Source organism: Vipera ursinii, assembly GCF_947247035.1.
Source record: "Vipera ursinii genome assembly, chromosome: 2".
Classification (NCBI taxonomy): Eukaryota; Metazoa; Chordata; class Lepidosauria; order Squamata; family Viperidae; genus Vipera; species Vipera ursinii.
The window spans coordinates 46795101-46820971 of NC_139513.1; the positions used below are offsets into that span (position 1 = coordinate 46795101).

The following is a 25871-nucleotide window of genomic DNA, read 5'->3' on the forward strand; positions in this document are numbered from 1 at the left end:
GTCCTAGGGAGCCGTTGGATTTCTTGTAGACTAAGACATCAATGAAGGGAAGTTGATTGTTAGCTTCTGTTTCCATTGATGAATTGTATTTTGGGGTGTAGGCTATTGAGGTGTGTGAGGAAGTCATCCAGTTTTTCTTTGCTGTGTGGCCAGATTACGAAGGTGTCATCTACGTATCTGAGCCAGAGTTTGGGTTTGTGGTTAGATTTTTCTAGAGCGAGGGTTTCAAAGTGTTCCATGTAGAGGTTTGCAATGACAGGTGAAAGGGGTGATCCCATGGGTGCTCCTTCCATTTGTTTGTATCTTTGTCCATTGTAGATGAAGTATGTGTTTGATAGGCAGTGGTTGGTCAGATCTAGGATGTGTTTTGGGGGGTTGTATTTATTTAGGATAGCTGTCAAGGCTTCTTTGATTGGCACTTGGGTGAAGAGGGATATGACATCAAAGCTCACAAGTAGGTCACAGGGCTGTAAGTTTAGTTTACTTATGATCTCTATGAATTGGAATGAGTTTTGTACGTGTGAGGTGATGGAATTTGCGTAAGGCTGTAGTTGTTTGGCAAGAAATTTGGCTAGATTTTGTAGAGGTTTTGTAGAGCCCTGTGACCTACTTGTGAGCTTCGATGTTCCAAAAAAACAGAAGAAGAAGAAGAAGAATTTTACATTACAAGGAGGTAGATTTGGTGAGATATTAAAAAAAAATCCTAACAACAATGGCTGTATTGCAATGGATTGCCTTATATATTGGCAAGGGCACTCTTCTTCTGAAGCTAGGTGGTAACTTGTCTGAGATTCTTTAGTAGTAGATACCTGCCTGGATGGAGGCTTAGAGTAAATGATTTCCAAGGTTTCTTTAGTTTGTTATTCTTCAATAGAAAGCAGCAGAGTTAGAAAAGCAGATAAGCTGAAAGGCAAAAGAGAGATATAGAGAGATAGCACAGCTAGGACTGTTGCCATAACTTGATGGGCCATTTGCTGTAGGGCCATTTGCTGTAAAATGCATGAACTCAGAAGGAAGGGAGGAGATTCATATTTCAAAGCCTGCATAACAAAGATAAAGGAAGAGGGAGTGTGGCTAGGTGGGACTCCTTTCAATGTAGAAAGCATGAGCTGACTGTCAGGTATATCATGTGAGACATATTACTAAGATAAGGAATAAGGCTAAGACAGAGTCAACAGAAGATGCCTATTAACTTTTAGGAATATGGTTGAAGTAGAGCCAATAGAATACCTGTTAGATAACTTTTGAAGTGTTTATTGGTTAAGACTTAGAAATAGGGATGGTGTGGAGCCAATAGAGGACCCTTTAAATAATTTTTTAAAAGCCTATTAGACAATGTTTCTTTATCCTGCCTTGAGAAACTGTATAAAAGCTTGTTGAATCCTTTGTTCTGGATCCTGGCACTTTGCTGGCTGGGACCCCTTTTTGCTGAAGCAAAAGAAGATCAATCCTGCACCTCATGTCTGATAGTCTTCATCAGCGTTGGCACCAGGCTAAGACCCAAATTTGGGGACAACAACCTGTTCTTGGCTCTTTTATAAATGTCATATTATGCCCTAAGAGCAAGGAGTGAAGCTGGTCCATTTTCTCTTCCCCCAATTCCATGATTCTAAGAATACAATGCCAGGCAGGCCTCACAAAGTTACTTTTTTTCTGCCCCTGAGTCATTCAATCAGGTTAAGAGAGAATTTTCATATTGGTTATCACTGGGAAATAAATCCCCTACTTAATGCAAAATTTCAGGGTATTTTCATGGTTTCATATCTAATGCACCGCAAGGCCACATGTTGCCCTCACATAAGAGAAGACTTGCCTAATGTTGGTTTTATTGTGTATAGTTTGGATATGTTGCTATTGTGATATTTTATGATTTTGTTGTATCAGTTCCATTTGTATATCGTCTTGATATACTAGGATAAAGGAAAAAATTAAAAAAAAATATTTCCAAGAATAGCAAAAACAAAAATAAATATTGCCGTACTCTATAATCACACCATATTGGTGCTCTGTGTGTGTGTGTGTGTGTGTGTGTGTGTGTCTTCAGGCCTGGCACTATTCTTTTTAAACAGTTTTGTGGATCACAGAAACAATTTTTCTCTTGGTACACTCATTAATATTCTGTTGTCTTTGTAACCAATGAATTTTCACTGCTTTGTTTCAGGATAGCATACAGGAAATTGGTAGGAAGTTAGGGAATGTGATCTTTTTCCCCCCTTTGAATTAGCAAGTACCTCAGTCTGTTAGAATATAATATATATTGAAGATTTTGTTTTGAAGAATTATATGGGATCATTCATCTGACATTTCTGCATAGTATAAGGAGGTGGGGAGGAGGGAAATATAATGCATTCAAATATTTTCATTCATTGCCTCTTTGTTAACACCAGGGTAGAACTGAATGGTGTATTAGTTCAAATAGAATGAATGCCTGGACTTGTGTAGTTATTCCCAAATTTATTCATTCCGTTCTTGCTAGATGCTCAAGCAATGTTTCTTGTGTTCTCATTTCTGAATTACAACTCAGAAATGAAACAAGAGTAGTCATTATGCTTGATTCTCTTTCTAAGAATCAATAGTGCCCCTGAAAATAATTTTAGATGGATCAATGAACAGTAATTTCATAAAAAATAGTATGTAGGAAAATGGGATTCTGCTAGGTTTGGAAACAATGTTTTGGTTGATTGAATAATCTTCCAGGCTGTTTGTGATGAAGAAGTGAGAATTATTCAAGTGTAATTTTGCATATGTGATGAACTTCATTAGACTATTGCAATAACTTGGTTGAATGGCATCTTCCTGCTGCATTATTTTATTTTTTACCAAGCAAATTAAACCACATTTTTCTTTCTTGGCCAGTGAAAATCTCATGGATTAGTAGTATCTAAAAGTATATCTTTGAACAAATTTCTGACTGAGAATACTCTGTCTAATTTTTGTCTGGTCATGGCTATAAATAATTGTATTCAGTGTTACACATTTATTTTTCCTAAGTGGAACAATGATTTCTACCTCCATTAGCCTGAACCAAATACAGTTTGATCAATCTTCCTCAGGTGTCTCTAACTTGATTAAATTAAAAGATTATGCTTAGTGACTCATATTCTAGCTCATAGACATAACTGTTATCCTTAGCTACGTGGTTCACTTCACTGTACTTGAAAAGAATCTTTTAATTTAAAACATATAGGAAGATGACTTGCTGTGAAGCAAACATTACTCTCTTTATTATCAGAATAGTTCTGGATCCAAAACAGAATATATAAACATATTTAGAAAATAAAATTAGTGGTTCTGTGTGGAAAGCTTGAGGTAACCATGATCAATAAGGGGCAATGGGAAAGAACTTCAGCAGTTTGCCTCCACAAAAAAAAACAACAACGGTACAAGTAGTCCTTGACCTATGACCATAACTGAATTGAAAATTTCTGTTGCTGAGTGAGACAATTGTTAAGTGAGTTTTTTCCCCATTTTATGACTTTCCTTGCCACACTTGTTAAGTGAATCTCTGCAGTTGTCAAGTTAGCTGTCAACGCTGCTAACATCAAATGTTATTGCTTGACAAGAGATGAAGAAGTAGCTATTTCATATGTTAAACTTGTGTATTGCTTTAGACATTTAGTTTACGGTTGGGAAGGGGAACTAGTAGGATTGCACCTTTGAAGGCCATCTCTAACCAAAAAGATAAGGCCTTGGCGGGTTTTCTAACAGAAGGGAAACTGATTCTTTAAATTAATTGGAGAATATGATTAATGACAAAATTAGAAAGGAGGAGAATTGTGTTTTAATATATTGTGCAAGGGGCAGAGATTTCAGATTTCAGCAAACATTTGCCGGTGTATTAGGCTAATAAAGGACTTTTAAGGTAAACAATGCCTCAGAGTCACTTGAAAAGCCCATACGTCAGAAACTTGACATCAAGCTGGAATCTGATAGACCTATTTTCAAAACAGGCTCACTTTATTGCCTGCAAAGGACTTCCATCGGCTCAATGCTTGACTAAGTTGTTCCTAAAACATATCTATCGACTACATGGTGCCCCAAGCGAATAATTTCGGACAGAGGGGTGCAGTTCACAGCAAAATTTTGGAGAAACTTTCTTAAATTAATTGGATTATCTCAAGGTCTATCAACTGCTTTTCACCTGGCTACTAACGGAGCCGCAGTATCCACCAACAAAATGGTGGAACAATACCTTAGATGCTACGTCTCTTACCAACAAATGAACTAGACCGACCTCCTCCCTTTTGCAGAGGTGGCTTACAATAATTCAGTACATAGCAGCACTGGCTACACTCCTTTCTGTGTAGCCACAGGGAAAGAATTCAACCCCATACTGGAATACCCTCAGTTACCCTCCACTTCCCAGACTCTTGATCACTGGGTGAGGGGTTGGGAAGAAGTTTGGAAAAATACAAAGGTGGCCTTAAAAAAGACTTTTGAGACCTACAAAAAGCAAGCTGGCAAAAAGAGAGCTCTCCAAAGAACATTCCAAGTTGGGGAAAGGTCTATTTGTCGACCAAATACTTACGCCTTAAACTACCCAATAAGAAATTGGGACCGAAATTCTTGGGGCCTTTCCCCATTGTGAAAATCATCAACCCGGTCACAGTAAAATTGAAACTACCCAGACCTTTGGGGAAAATTTACCCGGTGTTCCATTGTAGCTTGCTGAAACCTTTTTGAACCTCCACTTTAAGACCTCCCACTAAGAAAGCACCTGGACCCCTTGTGGTAGCAGGTCAGATCCATTATGAAGTGAAACATATTCTTGACTCTAGAATCTTTAAGGGAAAATTGCAATACCTACTACAATGGAAGGGATACCAATTGTCTGAAGCCATTTGGGTGAAATCTACTGATGTGAAAGCTGACAGACTTATCAAGAGGTTTTATGAGAAACACCCCAACAAACCAAAAGCCAGTTCCTAACTTGTGTTTTGTTTACAAGATCTATCCTTTTTGTAAGGGGGGCCGGATGTCAACGCTGCTAACATCGAATGTTAATGATTGACAAGAGATGAAGAAGTAGCCATTTCATATGTTAAACTTGTGTATTGCTTTAGACATTTAGTTTAAGGTTAGGAGGGGGAACGAGTAGGATTGCACTTTTCAAGGCCATCTCTAACTAAGAAGTTAAGGCCTTGGTGGATTTTCTAATGGAAGGGAAACTGATTCTTTAAATTAATTGGAGAATATGATTAATGACAAAATTAGAAAGGTGGAGAATTGTACTGTGCAAGGGGTGGAGATTTCAGATTCCAGCTTCCTTAGAGCAAGCATTTGCCAGTGTATTAGGCTAATAAAGGACTTTTAAGGTAAACAATGCCTCAGAGTCACTTGAAAAGCCCACATGTGGGAAACTTGACATTAGCAACCTGGTTGTGTGTCTGGCTTCCCTATTGACTTTGCTTGTCAGAAAGTTGCAAAAGGTGGTCACATGACCCTGGGACACTGCAACCATTATAAATACAAGCCAGTTGCCAAGCATCCAAATTCTGATCATGTGATCCTGAGCATTCTGCAACAGTCGTAAATATGAAAAACAATTACGCCGTTAAAACTTTGAATAGTCACTAAATGAAAAGTTGTAGTTGAGAACTACCTGTACATATATTGTGATGAAACCCAATCCAGCAGCCATTTTATGGATAAATAATCTTCTTTCATGGCAGTCATTTTGTAAGAAAAATATTCAAATTAAAATTGGCTCTTATTTCTTCAGCTGAGCCTATGAGAATGAATGTAATTTTATTAGTAGCTAGAAGTGTAAAAGACATAAATTACATTCAAGCTGCTTTGAGTCCAGAATTTGTTTTATTTTATTAAATGCAGACCTTGAGTTGACAGTTGCTTCATATAGATCCTAAAATTTCTTCATTCATGCAACCAGAATTAGTTGAGAAAGCTCATTTGATGCTTATTGAATATTATCATTATTTGGGCGTTAGAAATACTTGGTAATTCATTGTGAATTACTTATATAGTACATCTCTGGTAGGTCCTGATCTATCCTAAGTTCATTCTTGGTCCATCTTGTCCAGCATTTTCTTCCCATGATCATAAATACTGTTGCACTAAAAAGCCCCTTGTTACTCAGCTAGTAATTTGCTGGCAAAGGAAGGAATATATAGTAATTCTTTCTGTCCTGGTTAAAATACTGACAACATTGTGATTTTTGGTGCACTTGAGATTGCTGAAGATTTTCTGAAGCCAGTTCTTCCATCTGATCTAGCTTGTCCCCCATTTGCAGGATATAGTTAATATTGCTTGGAAGAGGTCTGGCCTTTCCTTATTGTCCCTAGCTATCTGAAAGGTTCTCCTGACTTTTTAGCCATATAACAATTCAAAAAGAAAGAATCCTATAGAAATATGAGGAGCTTTCAAGAACCCTCTCAGGTTGAGCAGATGTTGTCCAGGATAAATTTATGTGGGACTCACACCTACTTAGAAAAAAAATGTTCATGCCCCTAGTTATGCTGGTACTTTTGCCATAGCATAAGACCTGGATTCACTATCATCCCTTAAAACAGGCATGTCAAACTTGTGACAACACATGACATCATGCAATGTATTGCAACTTTTTCCCCATTGCTTGCAATAGTGCAATTTTGGCATGATGCATCCGGCCCGTGAGCCAGCAGTTTGACATGCCTGCCTTAAAACAAGACCTTGCTCCTGTCAAACCTCGTCCTGCAACAAGCAGGGTAGGTGCCGAACACAGGAACGAGAGACTTCTGCTGCAGTCTAGAAGCACTTTATTCTTCAGAGCAACAGCCGCAACGAGAAACAAAGCCAGCGTTGGCTGCTATCTGCACCCAACGCTGCTATATACACATCCAAAAACCCCACCCAAACTCCACCCAAACATGCCTCCACCCTCCCATTCCCTATAACTTCTCCACGCCTCCCCTACAAGGCCTTTCGCCCGTCGCTCAGGCAGGTAAGGCCCCCCCAACGTGTCGCCACCACCGTGCCCTTTTCCCTCACCCACTCCCTGCTGCACCCACCCCCGAAGCTCCCTGTCACCCAGCCACCCGGACACCATAGGGGGGAGGGACCCATCCCCTATCGGCGTTGCCACACAGTCCCGTGTAGGCATGGCGTCGGAGTCCTCCCTGGCCGCAGAGACATTGAGCCGGCTCAGGCCTCCACCGGGCAGGCTGCAGGCCGGGGTCCGTTGCTCGCACTTGCCGCCGACCGAGCACAGCAGCCGCGGCGCATTCCGAGGGAGCAGAGGCCGCGGCGCAGGTCCCGGAGCCGTCTGAGTCGGAGAGCCGCGCGCAGACGCGCCGCAGGGCGAGGCCGGCAGCCGCGGCGCGCCTGGAAGCACCAGAAGAGGCGACGCGGGCCCCGGAGCCGGCCGAGCCGGGGAGCCGCGCGTAGTCGCGTCGCCAGGCGAGGGCTGCAGCTGCGGCGCATCCGGAAGCGCCAGAAGAGAAGGCTCGGGTCTCGGAGCCTTCCACGCCGGGGAGCCGCGGGATGACGCGCCGCCGGGCGCAGGAAGCAGCCGCGGCGCGTCCGGAGGCGACGAGGGGAGCGTTGCGGGCCTCTGGACTCTCCTGACCATGCAGGAACCAGGTGGGGTCGGTGGGAGGGAAGCCGGGTGTGCCGGGGGGGTGGAGGGGCCCCCCCTCGTGTGTCGGGCTGCCGAGGCCCGACATGCTGCCCCTTCTACCAGGGGCCCACCTGGAATGCAAGGAGAGAGAGGTGAGCAATCCGTAACGTGATCAACTGTCCCCCCCGAGGTCTCCCCCGGCTTCCCCGGGTGTTTCCGGTGGAAAGCACGGAGAAGGCGTGGTGCACACACATCCTCTTCCCGTACCCAGGTGGCCTCCTCCATGGGGTACCCCTTCCAGAGCACCAAGTATTGCACCCGCCCCCGTCGTTTTCGGGAGTCCAGGATTTCCTGTACCTCATAGTGACTGCCCTGTACAGGTCCCGGGCCGCCCTCCCCTGCCGCCGCGGAGGCGGTCGTAGCAGGCTTCAGCAGGCTGCTGTGGAAAACGGGGTGTATCTTTCCAAGTAGAGAAGGTAGCCGGAGTCTGACGGTGACGGGATTGACTACCTGTATAACTCTGAAGGGTCCGAGGTATTTGGGTCCTAGCTTTCTACAGGGCACCTGCAGCCGCAGGTATTTTGTAGAGAGGTAGACGAGATCACCTACTTTGGGAGGTGCAAACGGCCGTCTTTTCCTGTCCGCCTGCTCTTTGTATGACTCTGCTGCTCGCTCTAACGCCTTCTTAGCTACCCCCCACACCTCCTCCAACCGGAGCATCCACGCCCCAGGTGTGCAGGATGCTGGGGCCCCCTGATCGCACCCTGCGATAGGAACAAACTCGTAACCAGATACCACTTTAAAGGGGGAGAACCCAGTGCTGCTATGCACTGCGTTGTTGTAGGCAACTTCCGCGAAGGATAACAAGTCTACCCATTCGGTCTGTTGGTATGACACATAACAACGCAGGTATCGCTCCACCGCCGCGTTCGCACGTTCCGCGGCTCCATTCGTGCTTGGGTGGTACGCCGAGCTCAGACCCTGTGTTGCTCCAATATAACGCACGAACTCCCTCCAGAACCGGGCCGTGAACTGTACCCCGCGGTCGGAGATGATACGTCGTGGCACCCCGTGGAGGCGATAGATATGTTGGACGAACAACCAGGCCAACCGACGGGCCGAGGGCAATCCCTTACAGGGGATGAAATGGGCTTGTTTCGAGAACAAGTCTACCACTGTCCACAACACGTTATAACCCCTGCTTTCCGGTAGCTCAACCACAAAGTCCATTGCAATGTCCTGCCAAGGTCTTACGGGGTCTGCCACCTGTTGCAGGAGGCCTGCCGGTTTCTTGGTAGAGGGCTTAGTGGTTGCGCAAATGCGGCACTTCTGTACATAGCTTTCAATGTCCCGTCTCATGGTTGGCCACCAGAACTGGCGGCGGGCCAGATGCAGGGTTTTCACGAACCCGTAATGACCTGCCTGCCTAGCGTCATGGCATTGGTAGAGTGCCTGATGTCGTGCCGCTGCAGGCACATACAACCTGGCCCCGTGCCAAGCTAAACCATCCCGCAACGAGAGGGTGTCGGGGTGCGTCCGCATCCAGTCGTCGGTCGCCAACGCTCCCTTACACGTCCGCAGGAAATCGTCTGTCACGGTGTTGGCCCTGTGCTCCGTCTCCTCCACCGGGCGGGGCGGCGGTACCAGTGCCTGCACTACCTCCTCCTTCCGGCAATCGTACTGCGGTAGCCGAGACAAGGCGTCCGCCAGGAAATTCCTACCCCCAGGCACGTACTTGAGGCGAAACCGGAAGCGTTGGAAGTACTGGGCCCACCGTACGTGTTTCGGGGACAGTCGGCGGGGTGTTTGCAGGGCTTCCAGGTTTTTATGGTCCGTCCAAACCTCGAACTCCTGGCTAGCCCCCTCCAGGAGGTGTCTCCAAGTCCCCAGGGCCCAGCGGACCGCAAAGGCCTCTTTCTCCCAGATAGCCCAAGCCCTCTCCGCGGTCGTTAGCTTCTTGGAGGCGTACGCGCAGGGCCGCAATCCTCCCTTCGCATGCCGTTGCAGAAGAACAGCTCCAACAGCCACGTCGCTTGCATCAGCCTGTACTACGTAGGGCAGGTCAGGGTTCGGGTGTTGCAGAACGGGCTCCCTGGCAAACTGCGCCTTGAGCGCCTCAAAAGCCCGCTGGCATGTAGTGGTCCACGCAAGCTTCTGCCCTGGCCGTGGCGATGTTGCCATCTGTTTAGTCCGCAGTAGGTCCGTGAGCGGCAGGGCGATGGAAGCGAAATGCGGAATAAATTGCCGATAAAAGTTAGAGAAGCCTAGAAAACTCTGCAACTGTTTCCGGGTCCGTGGGGCTTGCCACTGTTGGATAGCCTCCACTTTCCCCGGGTCCATCTCCACCCCGCTGGAGGACACCCGATACCCCAAATAGTCCAGCCGGGGCTTGTGAAACTCACATTTAGAAAGCTTCACATATAACCGGGCGTCCCTCAACTTGGTCAGCACACTCCGCACTAAGGCGACATGCTCCTCCAGCGTAGACGTATATATGAGGATGTCATCAAGATAGACAAGGACCCCCCGGTACAAATGGTCATGCAGGACTTGGTTAATCAACTGCATGAATACCGCGGGGGCTCCTTGCAGGCCAAACGGCATTACCCTAAACTGGAAGCTCCCCAACGGGCAGTTGAACGCCGTCTTCCATTCATCACCGGCTTTTATCCGGACACGGTAGTATGCCTCCCTTAGGTCTAACTTGGTGAACACCCGGCCCGTAGCCAAATGAGCTAAAAGGTCCTTCACCAAAGGGAGGGGGTACAAGTGCTCCACACATACCGCGTTGACCCCCCGATAATCAACGCACAGTCTTAGGGTCCCGTCTTTCTTCTCTCTGAACAAGACAGGGGCCGCCATCCTAGACCGAGCGGGCTGGATGAACCCCCTCCGCAGGTTCTTGTCTATGTATTGACGGAGCTCCTGCATCTCCCGGGGTGCCATTGCGTACATGCGGGGTTTCGGCAATTTTGCCCCTGGCTCCAGTTCAATAGCGCAGTCCGTAGGGCGGTGGGGTGGCAAGGCGTCACACTCCTTCTCATCAAAGACATCTGCGAGATCGCTGTACTCCCGTGGTACCTGTGTCTCAAGCCCAGACGAGGGGAGCGTTGCGGGCCTCTGGACTCTCCGGACCATGCAGGAACCAGGTGGGGTCGGTGGGAGGGAAGCCGGGTGTGCCGGGGGGGGTGGAGGGGCCCCCCCTCGTGTGTCGGGCTGCCGAGGCCCGACAGCTCCATTGTGGGATATGCAATCAGACACACACATACCCCTTTAATCAAACTGCTCACAACTGAGTATCTACTTGTATTCCTTGCAATTGATACTAAGGTGACTGTATAGTTTTCAAGACTAATAATCATTAATGGTATTATGTTGCGTCGAGTGACCGATCAGGGTTCCGGCCTCAACTCTTAGAGCCCCGTAACAGGGGTGAGAATTTAGAGGGACCCTCGCAAGGGTGAACACCTTGAATATGGAAGGATTTTGCCCTTTGCCACCGACCCAGTGTGCCGGACGTTCCAACGGTCACACTTGGGAACTGCGATAGTGCAGGAACAGGATCCTAGGACAAACTGAGGCACCAACACAAGTTTGTTCAAGGTGAGAGAGCACAGAGTGCCCGGGGTGGATGGTGTTGCCCCCCTAACAGCTTTGCACAGCACTCTTTTATTGAGCAGTTTCATCAGGGAGGGGGAAGTACACATATGAGAGAGCAACATATGGAAGGTCATAGGAAAACATAACTCATTGCATACAACTGCTAATGAAGAGAGCAAAGGTCATCACAGGAAACAATAAAGCATAGCTTATCGTATACAAATGCTAACAGAGAACTGCTAATGAAGAGGGCAAAGGTCATTACAGGAAACAATAAAGCATAGCTTATCGTATACAAATGCTAACAGAGAAGACAAGGGTTGTCACAGGAAGGCATAACTTGAGGCAAGGACAATTACAGGAGACATTATCACAGGAAGGCATAACTTGAGGCAAGGACAATTACAGGAGACATTATCACAGGAAGGCATAACTTGAGGCAAGGACAATTACAGGAGACAGGAAGTCATATCTTGAGGCAAGGGCAATTACAGGAGACAAGTCTTGTTATATACAATTGTAAATGGAGCAGGAGGCAGAGGTTTATCACAGGAATGCAGAACTTTACAATTGTAAATGGAGAAGGCAGAAGTTTATCACTAGAGACAGGAATGCAGCACTTTATAACTTTCAATATAGAAGGCAAAAAGGTCTTTTGGAGTCTAGGATAACTACAGTATTATCTTCCACAAATTTCTTTAGTAGAATCTCAGAACAGAATTCAAACTGGGCTATACTATGAAAACAATGTGTGCTTTTTGTGTGTATTTTCCTAATACACTGTTTTACAATGTATGCTTCCTCCTAAACGCTCTCTACATGGGGCTGCCCTTGAGGACCACCCAGAAGCTCCAACTGGTACAGAATGCAGCCGCGAGAGTTGTGTTGGGAGTCTCCCGATACTCCCATGTTACACCTTTGCTCCGTGAGCTGCATTGGTTGCCAGTTGCCTTCCAGGTGAGATTCAAGGTACTAGTAATGGTGTTCAAAGCTCTAAATGGCATGGGGCCGGAGTACCTCAGGGAACATCTGCTGCCGGCATCAAGCTCCCTGCGCCCTGTGCGTTCCCACAGAGAAGGCCTCCTCAGGGTGCCACCGATCAGAGAATGTCGATTGGTGGCCCCCAGGGGGAGATCCTTCTCTGTGGGCGCTCCGGAGCTGTGGAATCAGTTACCGGTAGAGCTCCGGATGGCGCCCGATCTTCGCTCCTTTCGTCGCGATCTCAAGATGTTTTTGTTTGTACAAGCCGGCCTAGCCTGATGGGGATTGGTGGGTTTTTTTTTATTTTTTGTATTCTTAATTTTATCCTTGGGGTTTTATAATTGAATAGTAATTGTTTTAAACTTGGGCAATTATTTAATCTCTTTTTAATGTTTGTATTTTGTATTCTACTTTTGCCCTGGGAACCGCCCTGAGTCCTCAGGGAGAAGGGCGGTATAGAAATATTATTAAATTAAATTAAATTAAATTAAATAGTCATTTTTAGAAATGTTTATGCTATTGAATTAGCAAATTTTGTATGAACAGGTTTATTGTCCCTTTGCATAGTATGAATTAGTCAGGTTTCAACTAAAATGTCATTTAAGCACATTTCTATCTTTCCTTATGCTAGAAATCCTTCCATTGAAACTAGTACTTTTCCAGAAGACCCAAAGATGAGGATGGAAAGTATATTGCATGGTTTAGCAAGCATCAGTAGTACTAATGAACACTATGCACATCTGCAATATGATTTGATTTATGGAATATGGTGTTATTTAAGAAATAATGCTTAATTTCTAAATTATATTTCTGCATTTTCAACTGTATTAAGTTTCTCAGCTAATGGTACAAGCCACAAGACAATAATAAGCAGTTCTTATTCAACTAAGTTGTTTGTGGGTTGGGTTTTTTTTTAAAAGAAATCTGATTTTCCAGTCTGTAGGATTCATTGTTTTGGCTCATTAGGTAATTATTTTCTGCTGGTGAATGTTCCACCATATGAATAAATACTCTTTTGCTTTTTCTCCCCTGAGAATGATAACTGTTTTCTCTTTACAGACAAATCCTTGCAGCGGCAAAAAGGGCTGATCAAGTTGGTCATTTTCTGTGGGTGGCTTCAGACACCTGGGGTTCCAAAATGACTCCAGTAATTCAACAAGAAGATGTTGCAGAGGGAGCAATCACCATCCTGCCTAAGCGAGCAACCATTGAAGGTAAGCCCTACTATTCTTTTGGCCTCCATGTATACTTTTTTTTCCTTACTTACATAAAGGCAGTCCGTACAAACTGAATCCATATAAAGATATTTTTCATACATCACAGTCTTCAGAAAGCTAACATCAAGGCAACCTAGTTGGAGAGGAGCGATTATGCTGATCTACCTCCTTTCCAAATTCTGCTACTTCTATAAGTAGGGTTGTGTTTTTTTCTTTAAACATTGTTTTAAAAAAGGCTTGAGATGTTTGCAGTTGATGCATTGAATCACTTCTGATGGCACGAAATAAACAGCATAGTAGATATCTGAAGTGCAGGTGCTTTGCTGGGAATGCTATAGTCATATTTCATACAAGACACCAGTACCATAAAGTGTGGAGTGCTGATGTAGACTCTTGATGAATGCAGAGTCAGATATATAACAACCCACAGCAGATTCTCTAACAGTATCCAGGATTCTGTATGCAGATATCTGCCTGTTTGTCAGGAGTTTTCCTTTTTGTTCCTGGGTGCTTCCCAAGTCTGGTATGAAAGAAGTGTTGGTCATCTGGAGTAGTTGTACTTCAACTCCTCTTGTATTTTGTTCTCTGTTGTTGTTGTTTTTTGTTAACTTTCTCTGCCACCCATCTCCCTTATAAGGTGACTCTGTTTCCAAGTATATGATTCTGTTACTTGCAGGACTACAGCTCCTACCTCAAAACCACCTTTGCTGCTTCATTGGTGGTGGTAGAGATGGGGATAAGGATAATGAGCAAAGGATGCTTATGAAATAGTAAACCAGCATGAGGGTATACATGCTTTCACTTATGGGGATCACTCCAATTGCCTAGCTAAAGCAAGCAGGAATCTCTAGTAGGCAGCAGCAATATGGGATGATATTAGAGATAATGACAATAGCAATGAAATCATATTGGTTAGGAGAAAATAATGGTAAATCATTACTATACTTTACCAAAAATGACAGGGATAGATAATCTAAAGTGATTAATGACCTAATGCTTGATGATTGAACCTCTCAGGTCAGATGATACTCAATACGTTACTAAAGAACAACTGTGGAACTTTCACAGTACTAATGGTGTTTATGATAGAACTAGATTAAAGGGTTTGGGACATCTAGTTGCTGCTATTGCTGTGCAGGAAAAAAAGATGCAAAAACAAAAATATAGAGTGAACATGGAACACAGGAAGCATGTGCATGGGAAAGGTCAATAAAATGAAAGATGAAATGAACTGACTACACATTGACATTTTAGGCATCAGCGAATTGAAATAGAGTGAAGTTGGATCCTTTCAGTCAGAAGATCATACTATTCACTACTGAGAACATAAAAAAACAAAACAAAAAAGAAGGATGGCTTTGATTTCATAGGAAAGATATAGCAAAGATGGTATTAGAGTACAATGAAGTCAATGACCGAATAATATCAATTAGCCTTTGCAGACAACCCTTTAATATGATGGTTATCCAAGCTTAGGCTCCAACCATTGAGCCAGAAGAACAGCAGCTTGATGAGTTTTGTGCTCAAGTCCAATCTGAAATGTACAGAACGTGCAAGCAAGATATGTTCTTTGTGTATGAAAAATGAAATGCCAAAGTTCAAAATAGTAATGATGAAAATGAAGTTGGATTGTATGGCCCAAGAAAGAGAAATGAAGCAAGATAATGACTTACCAGTTTCTGCCCATCCAAGGACTTCTTTGTAACTAATACAGTCTTCAAGCAACTGAAGCAATGCCTACATACATGGACATCACCAGAAAGATAACAAAGAAGAATAGATGTCTATATTACTGATACAAAGAGATGGAAACACTCAATCAAAATATTAATATATCCAAGGGCAATTATGGAACAGATCATGAATTGTTCATGTGCAAATTTCAAGTTAGGCTAAAGTGGAAGGTTAAAAAAAATGCAAGCAGTTTCCAGGGTGAGTATATATCCATCATTTCAAAGTGGAACATGGAACTTTGAAGTCCTGAACACCATTGGATAGAGACCCAGAGGAATTGTGGAGTGATACCAAAATGTTCATATAGATGAATGAAGAAAACAAATAGATGAATACTGCCAGAAAACAAAAAAAAAAAAAAAACAGAAGAGAGCAAATTGGATATAAGAACAGATGATGGAAATTGCACAGAAGAAGAAGCCCAAACCTGGAAAGACAAAGATCTCAAGAAGGAATTTCATAAAAAAATTACACAGAGCTGATCGATCAGGCAAGAAGCAGTATTACAATGATATCTGTAAATACACTATAGCTGGAAACAAACATAGCAAAACAAACTTTTCCAAAAGTCTCTGAATTCAGAAGGCTGTTCCAGCCTCAAATTGATGTGCTAAAGGATACTTAATATTGTATTCAAAGAAGATGAAACATGGAAGGACTGTACTGAGATTCTGTACAATAGGTATGTCAATATCTATTGGAACATGTACTTCTAGAAGATGAGGAGAACAGCATTCTAGTTATTACCTCGTCCGAAAGTTACTGGAACTAATGTATTATTTGCAGAAACTTGTCAAGAAGGGTAATCAGTAAAGATTCTAACAATACCAGCAAATCTGGAGAATGAGAATGATACAGTATTCAACAGATTAGAAGAGGTCAACCTACATATCAAAGAAAGAAGATTTAAAGTATGAAGACTATTGTATAAAATCCTTAATTTCACATCTTGGAAAAACAATGCTTAGGATCATCAGTTAGGGATTAGAGCCCTGCATAGAAAGAAAAATGCCAGATGTTCAAGCTGATTTTAGAAAAGGCCAAGGAACAAGCGTCATTAATCATGATGCATTATAGGTAATTGAAAAAGCCAAAGAATACAAAATCAGAAGTCAAGTACTTCATGCATTAAAGAAATGCATTTGATTGTGTTAACCGTGTAAAGTATGGAATGCTATGGCAGTAAAAGATTTCTCTCCCATACAACTCGATATTGCTATTATACACAAACAAGCACAATCTGTTGCTCAAGTAGACTAGTTAATTTAGAACACAAGTTGTTGTCCTAGGTATTTAATTTTTCTTGTGTTTCTCTTTATGTTTACAGTATATATAATGCTGGTGTAAAATGTTTTGTTCTTTCTGTTCTACTCAGTATAGATGCTGTAAAAATACTCATTCCTTTTGGGCACTTTAACCCCTCCACTATATTCCACATGGAAAAGGCATGGAAAAGAAATGGGAGGATGTAATGGTAAAAGGTACCTCCCCATTCACATGTGAGCTGTATTCACTACCAAACCTATGAGATGCCGTCCCCTGCCCCCGCAATACATGTGAATTGCTTAAAGAGGTCCTTGTAATAAGACATTAATAGCAAATGTGATTAACCCTGAGTGGCAACAGGGGGAAGAATCAGGCGACTGAAAGGGACCTTGGTGTCTTCTAGTCCAACTTTCTACCCAAGTCAGGAGTCCTTATACCATCCCAGACAAATGGTTGTTCAATCTTTTCTTGTAAATCTCCACAGTTCTGTGAGACAAGTTATTCCACTGATTAATTGTTGTCACTGTCAGGAAATTCCTCTTTATTTTCAGGTTGGGTCTCCCTCTGACTTGCTTCCACCCATTGCTTCTTATTTTGCATTCAGGTGTTATGGAAATTAAATTGACATCCTCTTCCCTGTGACAGCCCTTCAAGTATTGGGAGACTGCTATCAAGTCTCCCTAAGTCTTCTCTTCATTAGGCTACATAAACCTAATTCCCTTAGCCCGGTAAACCAATTTTTTATACTCACCGATCATATGTTAAAAATAGCACAGCTAGCATATTAAACTAGTAGGAAGATGTAAATAAGGTCACCCAGATGCCTTTATCAACAGCCCTTCAACATCATGCTGTAATGGCCTTTGTCTGTAGGCCAAAGATATATAAACTTTGGTTCTGCATTTGCTTTAGGAGTCTTTAGCAAGCTACCAGTGCTTTGCTGGGAACTTGGTGTACATTGTTGTTGTTTGCGGGCTTAATACATTTGTTTTGTATTTTCAAATTGATTTGACTGTTTTAGGTGAGACAGATTTTGGCCATAGTAATGACCTTAGGAAAATGTACTCATGAGAAACCTATACACAGGATAGGATAGGAAGTCACTGTCAGTTCCAAGTCAGCAAAGGATTGAGATAAAGCTGTACAGTCCATATTTATTCAGCCTATATCCTGAATATATATGGAAGAAGGGTGGATTGGAAGAAAATGACAGTTTTAAAACTAGATAAGAAACATCAGTAACCTGCATTATCCTGATGCCACTATTCTGTCAAATGTAAATGCAGATGATCCGCTAGCTTTAGTAATGAAACCGAAGGAGTACAGGGGGAAAAAATGAGGCTAAGATTAAATATTAAAAAGATCATGCTAATGATAACCAGTGCATCAATCATCTTTAGAGTTAACAAGAAATAAGCAGAAAAGATGCACTTGGTAAGGTAGTTAGGAAGTCCTTAGAAAATGTATTTTGGGTGTCTTGATGTGTTTATACCTACAAGAATTAAAATGCAGGAAATGATTGTCCCTTTGATTCTCTATGGGAATTAAAAATGGACCTCTGTAGCAGGACAGAAAGAGTATTGGCATTTTTGAACTTTGGTGTTGAAGACTCCTGAGAACACCAATAGATAGCTAAGAAAGCAAACAAATACTGTAGATCTTTGTATAAACTCCTAGCTCACTTGAGGAGTCTGTAGAATCTTAAAATATGGAAGGCAATAAGGGAAGCAAATGTTCAGCGGCAAGATGAATGGGCTTGATTGCAGAAGTGAGGAATACATCTGAAGGGCTAGCTTGTGAAAAAGATCATCTTGGAAAAATATCTATGTGGTTGGTTTATTTATTTATAAAACCAATTTACATAAGCATCTGTCTCATAAGCAAGGGACTCTGAGAAGCATACAAGAGAGCTAAAAACAAATAATAAATACATTAAAACGTGTAAAACCAAACTAAGATAAAGAATAAGTTGCTAAGAAATGCCATGACAAATAATCAATTAGTCAATTACTACTGTTACCTTGGCAATTGATCTGATGCATATTTGAACACATGAACAGTTTCCCACTCACATGGCTTCTATAAACTCCTTGTTCACTTGTTGGAACAAGCAGTATGGGAAATATAGCTTGGTATCTTTTTAAACATTCTGTTGGAACTCAAAACAATCACATGGAAGAAAACTTTTTTGTATTTCTAGCCCTGCCAGAAAGGGAAGTAGTACATAAGAGAATCACAGTCTTCTGGAAATGTCATTGAGGCTTTATTGTTTAATCACTAAAGGCTATATAATAGAAAGTCTCAGATGTGCCAAAGTACAAAATCATTATTCCATTTCCTCCTCCATATGTTCAGAATGGCATAAATCATGAAATCAACTAGCTCTTTTCCCTAATAATTACTTTTTAAGATTTGTTTGAACATAAGGATTATTAATCTCTCACAGCATCTTAATCCCAGAGGTCCATTGTTACCAGAAGGTGTTTTAATAGAGGTGGACTTTCCCACCATTCATTATAATCTCTCTATATTTGCCAGATCTTCCTTCTCAAATAAACTACAAGTAAAGTTTGGGGTCTTGTAAAGAAGATAGGACTAAGGACAAAGTCTTTAAAGATGATATAGTTTGGATATAGAAATGGATATTTTCTTCTCAATATTATTAAGATTAGCAGGTAATTAAGAGTGTTTCCAGAAAATGTTTGTTAAAATGTAGTTGTTTACATGAAATTTTCTTCTGATTTGTTATACAGTAACTGAACAATGTTTTATGTAAAAGCCAAGTTCCTAAAGAGTTCTAGTGTTCTACAACAATCTTACAGCTGGTTAGAAATGCAAATCACTCAAATATACCTGGTGATAAAGAATAAATAATCCCGCAGGCTTCAGCTGGTGCAGAGTACGGCCGCGCGAGTTGTGATGGGGGTCTCCCAATACTCCCATGTAACGCCTCTTCTCTGCGAGCTGCATTGGCTTCCAGTTGCCCTCCGGGTGAGATTCAAGGTGCTGGTGATGACCTATAAAGCCCTAAATGGCATGGGTCTGGATTATTTTAGGGAGCACCTGCTGCCAGCATCCACTTCACATCGTCCTGTGTGCTCCCACAGGGAAGGCCTCCTCAGGGTCCCGCCGGTCAGGGAGTGCCAGCGGGCGATTCCCAGGGGGAGAGCGTTCTCGGTGGGCACGCCTGCCCTATGGAATCAGCTGCCTGTGGAACTCCGGATTGCCCCCGACCTTTGCTCGTTTCGCCGGGACCTAAAAACTTGGCTATTTGACTTAGCCGGCCTGGACTGAGGGTTTTTAAGGTTTTAAATTTTAAATTTTAAACTGTTTTGGGGCTATTAATTTAATTTTATTTTAATTTGTACATTGCACTGTTCAGAGCTGGGCAATAAAGAAAATGAATTGACATTATGACAGAACAATGTGGATATAATTGAAGGACTCTAAATCCTTAGTCAAAAAATATTAATATTATGTTTTGTCCCTGATAATTAGGCTGTTTCCTGTTATTTTCTTCCCCTTGTTTTCTATCTGTAACTGAATTATAATAGGCAAGGAATAAGCTGATGCCAAATTATCATGTAACATTCTTTTTATGTTTTCCTTCAAAATATTGCTACACTCCCATCCTTTCCTCCTTTCAAAACTAGAGAAACAGGCTATCGTACTTATTCTTTGATGGCTTGGTTTTCATGTGTTAGTTGGCACAAGCAAGTGTTAAAGTTTCCAACAGCTATTCCTGACAACTTCTCAGTTTTGTCATTGCTGTTAACTAACATCCATTATTTCTCTCCTAAGCATTTAGGGAAAATGATGGATGAATAATGGTTCTTTTGAGATCCAAATATGATGGTATGGAATCTGCTTTAATAGGCTTCCGCTGACTTGTGAGTCTCAAAGGATATGACAAGATTTTGCTTTTGTTTTTGGATGAACTTTAGAAATTTATTTAGTCAATTAATTCAGTTTTCTTGAATCTGTCTATTGCATCTATTTAACACGTACAGTACCTGTCCGTTCATCCATCTGTCCATCATCTATCCATCCAATCAACCAACCAACCAACCATCAGATACATTTTCTCAACACTGACCTCTCCTTGTTTTGTCTACAAAGTTCAGGAAGCAGGATTTGCTTAAATGTGGAGCAAAGTGGTAGTTTTTCAATGTGGACCAGGGGAATCTTTGTGTTTCATGAATGATCACTACTCATTTCTTGGTGCCTACATCTTTTATAACTGCTCCTTGGTGGAGCAGTGGGCTAATGCCTCCTTAAGTAACACCAGCTGCCTGCAATTAGTGCAGGTTCGCATCCCACCAGGCTCAAGGTTGACTCAGCCTTCCATCCTTCCGAGGTGGGTAAAATGAGGACCCAGATTGTTGGGGGTAATAAGCTGACTTTGTAATAATGCCGCTTGGGGTGTGTGTGAAAGCCCTAATAAGCAGGCTTATACATAGAATGAAGGCTACTGCTAAGCTTGTAAGCTGCCCTGAGTCTTCGGAGAAGGGTGGGATATAAATGGAATTAAAATAAAAATAAATAAATAAATTATAGACCAGTGCAAAGGTATTATTTCTGCCAGGGGTAGTTGTCAATAGTTTTTTGATACTTGTCATAAGAACCTCAGGATTCATATCTTAATTAGAAGATTTCAGTCACATTTCTATAGAAGTGCTTATTAAGCCACACTGCTTTTTTTTTACCTATCTCAACCTTATTGAGGAAGCTTTGCAGAAACATGAATGAAGCTGCCATATTTTCTGTTTTATCATTAGACTGTATATCAAATTGAAATGGGAAGGGACATTTTAAGATCATATATGTATATCCAGATATTCCTGAGACAATATACATCTATATTGGAAGGCAAATAAACCAGCAGTAATAATTGTGAGTTTCCATGTGTTTAAGTCAAATGATGAGTGTTAAACCAAATGATGAAAATATTTTATTATTATTATTATTGCAATGCTGTACATGTTGCATTTTAAATATTTTTTTTAAAATATTATGGCTTTTGTGTTTATATGGCAATTTGTTTTATACTTGAAGTTTTATTTCATCATTTTTCTTGCTTATGAGCTTTCCAGTGGTTTTACAAGACAAAGCGTGGTAAAACGACTAAAAATAAGCTCCATGCATACCATACAGATTGGTCCTTTTTTTCTTCTTCAGAAAAACTATTTATTATCAGTAAATAAAACATAAATGAGCAGTTACTGTACAACTGAAAATATTTTTCAGTGAAAATAAGTATAATTTTTCAAAGTGTTTATTAATTAAAATATAAGATTAGCACACTTTATTGTTAAATGTGAGATTTTTTTTCACTCCTCTTCTGTTCACACTTAGAAAAGAGAATAATCTGAGAGTTGAGAAGCCTTTAGTATCAAACTTGCATTCAAAATGATATCTTCAAAGAGTTTTAAAGCCATTCTGGATTCTACTGATTTTTTTTTCCAATCTGCCATATAGAATGACTATACACTTCAGGACTTGTAAGCATAATACATCTTAGAAGCCACTGAGCTTGGAATGAAATTATCTTGAGATGGACAGATATGAAAGATTATGTTCCCTTCAAATTAAGCTCAAATGTTGGTAACTTAGTGGATACAACCAGGTAGCCTTATCTCCAAGAATATGAAAGTGGCATGACATTGTTTTTTTCTATTTTTTTCCCCTTGAGTTATCCAGTTTAGTCCACAGGCCTAGGCTTTTTTAGTGTTTTCCCATCTAAGTGGTAATCATCTTGCACTGCTTAGTATTTTTTTTTTTTTGCAAGGAGCTAAAACAGATTAGGTCGTATCACTATAAGCCACCCAGAATCACTTGGTTGAGTTAGATGGATGGATGGATGGATGGATGGATGAATGAATGAATGGATGGATGGATGGATGAATGAATGAATGAATGAATAAATAAATAAATAAATAAATAAATAAATAAATAAATAAATAAATAAACAAACAAACAAACAAACCTTTATTGTCAAAGTACAACATGTGTACATTGAGATTAGCTGAGCCTCCCCCCGTGCTCTCTCCCCCCAACACACAGTGACAACAAACCCTCCATCCTACCACATCATGTGAACCAACTACACCACACACCGGCCTCCCAAGTCAATTCTGCATACGTTCACAGAGATTATGTCCCATTTAAAAGCCTAACAGCCCACGGATAAAAGCTATTTTTCAGCCTGTTGGTACGGCTGGCTATACTACTATATCTCCTACTGGATGGTAGGAGAGTAAAGAGATACCGTCCAGGGTGTGAGTCATCCCTGAGAATCTTCCTCACTCTTCCAAGGCAACGAGCCCTGGCGATGTCATCCAGTGGTGTCGGGACAGCCCACAATGTCTTGTGCTGTGCTCACTACCCTCTGTAATACTTTCCTGTCCGCGGCTGTCAGACCAGCATACCAAACCACAATACCATACAAGAGGATGCTCTCTATAGTATACTGGTAAAAGAGGGTCATTAGCCGTTGTTCTACCCTGTTCTTCCACAAGACCCTAAGAAAGTGAAGCCTCTGTTGGGCCTTTCTAGCCACCTGGGTTGTGTTAACTTTCTAGGTCAGATCTTCACAGAGGTAGACTCCCAGAAATTTAAAGGAGGAAACTCTCTCCACACAGTCCTCCCTGATGTAAAGTGGGGCAGGTTCCTTCTTTTTTCTCTGGAAACACCATGTCTTATAAATAAATAAAATAATCAAACTGAGACTGATACTTTGGGATTTTAATAGAAGGCTATGTTTCAAATGAAATATACGTGTCCCAGGATAATGTTGCAGGATCCAATTTGGATCAATCACTGGGACCAGAGGTTTAATCTTCAGAGGTTTCAGACTTGTGCTGGAGCCCATCCTGAGGGAACATCTCTTTCACCAGACACATTCAGAGAAGTTCCTTGAGGGTGAACTCCGGCATGAGTCTGACAGCTCACAAGACTAAACCGCTGGTCCCGGTGACTCACCTAGATTGAATTCAAAAGGTAACATTTTTGGCAATTAAAATCTCACATTACTGAAGTATCCATAGTTCCAATGCATTTGACTAATAGCAAACAGATGCTGTATTGGTTATTTTGAAAGAATTCCATTAGCATATACCAAGTGACATGCTGGTGGAACATAGTTGTCATTGTCCAAAAGACTGATTATCAGTATATGCCTAAATTATGACTTTATATGAGTCTTAATATAGCCTGGTCTTGTGTGATGTAATTATTTGTAAGAAACAAGGAGACAGCATTCATATAATAATCAGTTTATAAGGCATTCTGTTTACAAGCTCTGCTTAATCAGAGCTGCTTAGTATTGACAAGCAATAAACTGTACCCATATTTAACCAACAAAAATCAATAAAACCATCTGCATTTTCTCCAGATAGTTTTACCAAATCTTATTTAGGGGCAGGAAGATAAATTTAAAAATAGTTGATACAACAGGTTCCCTCCCCCTTTTTGGTGGTGGTGGTGTGTGTGTGTGTGTGTGTGTGCTTGCACGCATACTCAAGAAAATTTCTAAATAACTTTTTTTTAAAAAATCTATACTGTAAGGAATCATGAGAGCATCCTTGTGCAAAGAGGTTGTTCCAAATCGTGAGAATGCCTGTGTCTGTGTAAGCTTGTGTGTGAAACAGTACCTAAGAATCAGTCTATGTATGCTAGTATAGTTTTCCAAGATATTAAGAAAATGTGTTGCAGTTCCAACTATAAGAAACCGTAGGTAGCTGGAAATTCTTTTCCCATTTGAGTTTTATATTAGAGTCAGCAATGGGATGCCACCCATAACCTCTTTCTATGCTTCTATAAACTGAGAATAAAAGGAATAAATAAAAGGCCCACAGAGAGGGCCTCCTCAGGGTGCCTCCGGTCAGGGAATGTCGACTGGTGGCCCCCAGGGGGAGGGCTTTCTCTGTGGGCGCTCTGGCATTATGGAACCAACTGCCGGTTGAGCTCCGGATGGCATTGGACCTTCGCTCCTTCTGGCACGGGCTGAAGACCCACTTATTTGAATTAGCTGGTCTGGCCTGATGGGGAATGTTAGGGTTTTTTAATGGGTTTTTTTATTGTTTTTATTGTTATTGTAACTTTTAATTGGGCATTTGTTTAATTCCTTTTTAATTTTTGTACTGTTATTTATATTTGCCCTGTTAACCACCCTGAGTCCTTCGGGAGAAGGGCGGTATACAAATTTAATAAACTAAACTAAACTAAACTAATTTTTAAACCATGGTTAAAATCTTGCAAATTCTCACAAGATGTTGATGATCTCATAAGATTTTTGAGATTTTAGCTGGCAATACACAGAGTTTCCTTGCTCTGAATGACACAGTATATGAGAGCTTGAAGAAGTTATTTGAACTGATCCTGATGATGACAGGTTAAGGGAGATACCAACCCCAAATTCTCTGACATCCAAGTGTTTGCAAGACTGTCTTCTACCTGGGAATATTTTTGTGATATGAGGGAGGCCAAGGACAGGAGATTTTCTTTTCAGTTCTGGTTCTGATCTTTTGACACATTATTATTTTGGAAAAATAATATTAGTAAAGGAGACTAGCTTCTAAGGGGACTTTAAGAGACTTCCTTAATATTTTTCTAGAAGACATATAAAGACAGTACTCTTCCAGTACTCTTGAAAATCAGTTACCAGTATTATTACAACATTATTTTTGGTTTGCGGGAATCATGATTATTTTTGGCCTTTTTTTGGCCTTTTTTAAAAAAAATGACAGGATGTTTTCATTATTCTTTTTGTATTTTGAACGTTTTAATTTTAAACTACTAAGGACACTTGGCAGATTTAGCAATATACAAATAAAATACTTCAGAACAGTGTTGGGATCCAGCCGGTTCGCACCACTTCGGCAGAGCCGGTAGCTAATTTTTTGCTGCCCGGGCCCAGAATGGACTTCTGGAAGTGACATCCACACAGAGAACTGGTTGTTCACATATTTCAATCCCACCACTGCTTTAGAATCAATATTTTATAGAGATGTATTCCACCATCAATTTAAGTTAAACTGAGAGGCAGAGATTGCTCTTAAATTATTTAGTGACTGTCATGGTTGAGGGTGGACTTGAACTTTTACCTCTTCAGTCATAATCCTCTACATTCTTAGCCACTGCTCAGGCTATCAGAGGTGCCACTTAGATTGCTTATTCCTCAATGTTTAAGACACTCTCTCTGTGTTAGTGTCTCTCTCTTTCTGTGTACTATAACACAAGATCTTTTTATCATGTCTCTGCTTCATTTTCAATACTTTGGGCTTAAATTTATCATCCACATCTAAGTAACAACCACACATGTGCAATGTAACCTCTGTTACATTTCATCAGTTTCTATCTATACATATTTTCCTTCCCTTCTCTGTTGAGACATTTCAGCCCTAACTAGTTAACACAATTTTCTTGTGTGTACAGCATTTGAGTTCAGTGAGGTTTGCTATTAGTTATCACTGATATATTCCCTATCCTAGAATGTAATTCTTCTTGGTTTTAAACAG

The 25871-nt window shown here is 41.5% G+C and overlaps 1 protein-coding gene across 2 annotated transcripts in view; it reads left to right on the forward strand.

Moving 5' to 3' along the window:
* The window catches only part of GRM7 (glutamate metabotropic receptor 7), a gene marked incomplete at both ends in the record, with an annotated part of 531980 nt that overhangs the window by 254892 nt on the left and 251217 nt on the right, over positions 1-25871 (forward strand). For both annotated transcript variants that reach the window (XM_083355185.1, XM_083355186.1), the window contains one exon: positions 13196-13350. In XM_083355185.1, the coding sequence (XP_083211311.1) occupies positions 13196-13350 (155 nt within the window). The remainder of the gene's footprint in view (positions 1-13195; positions 13351-25871) is intronic.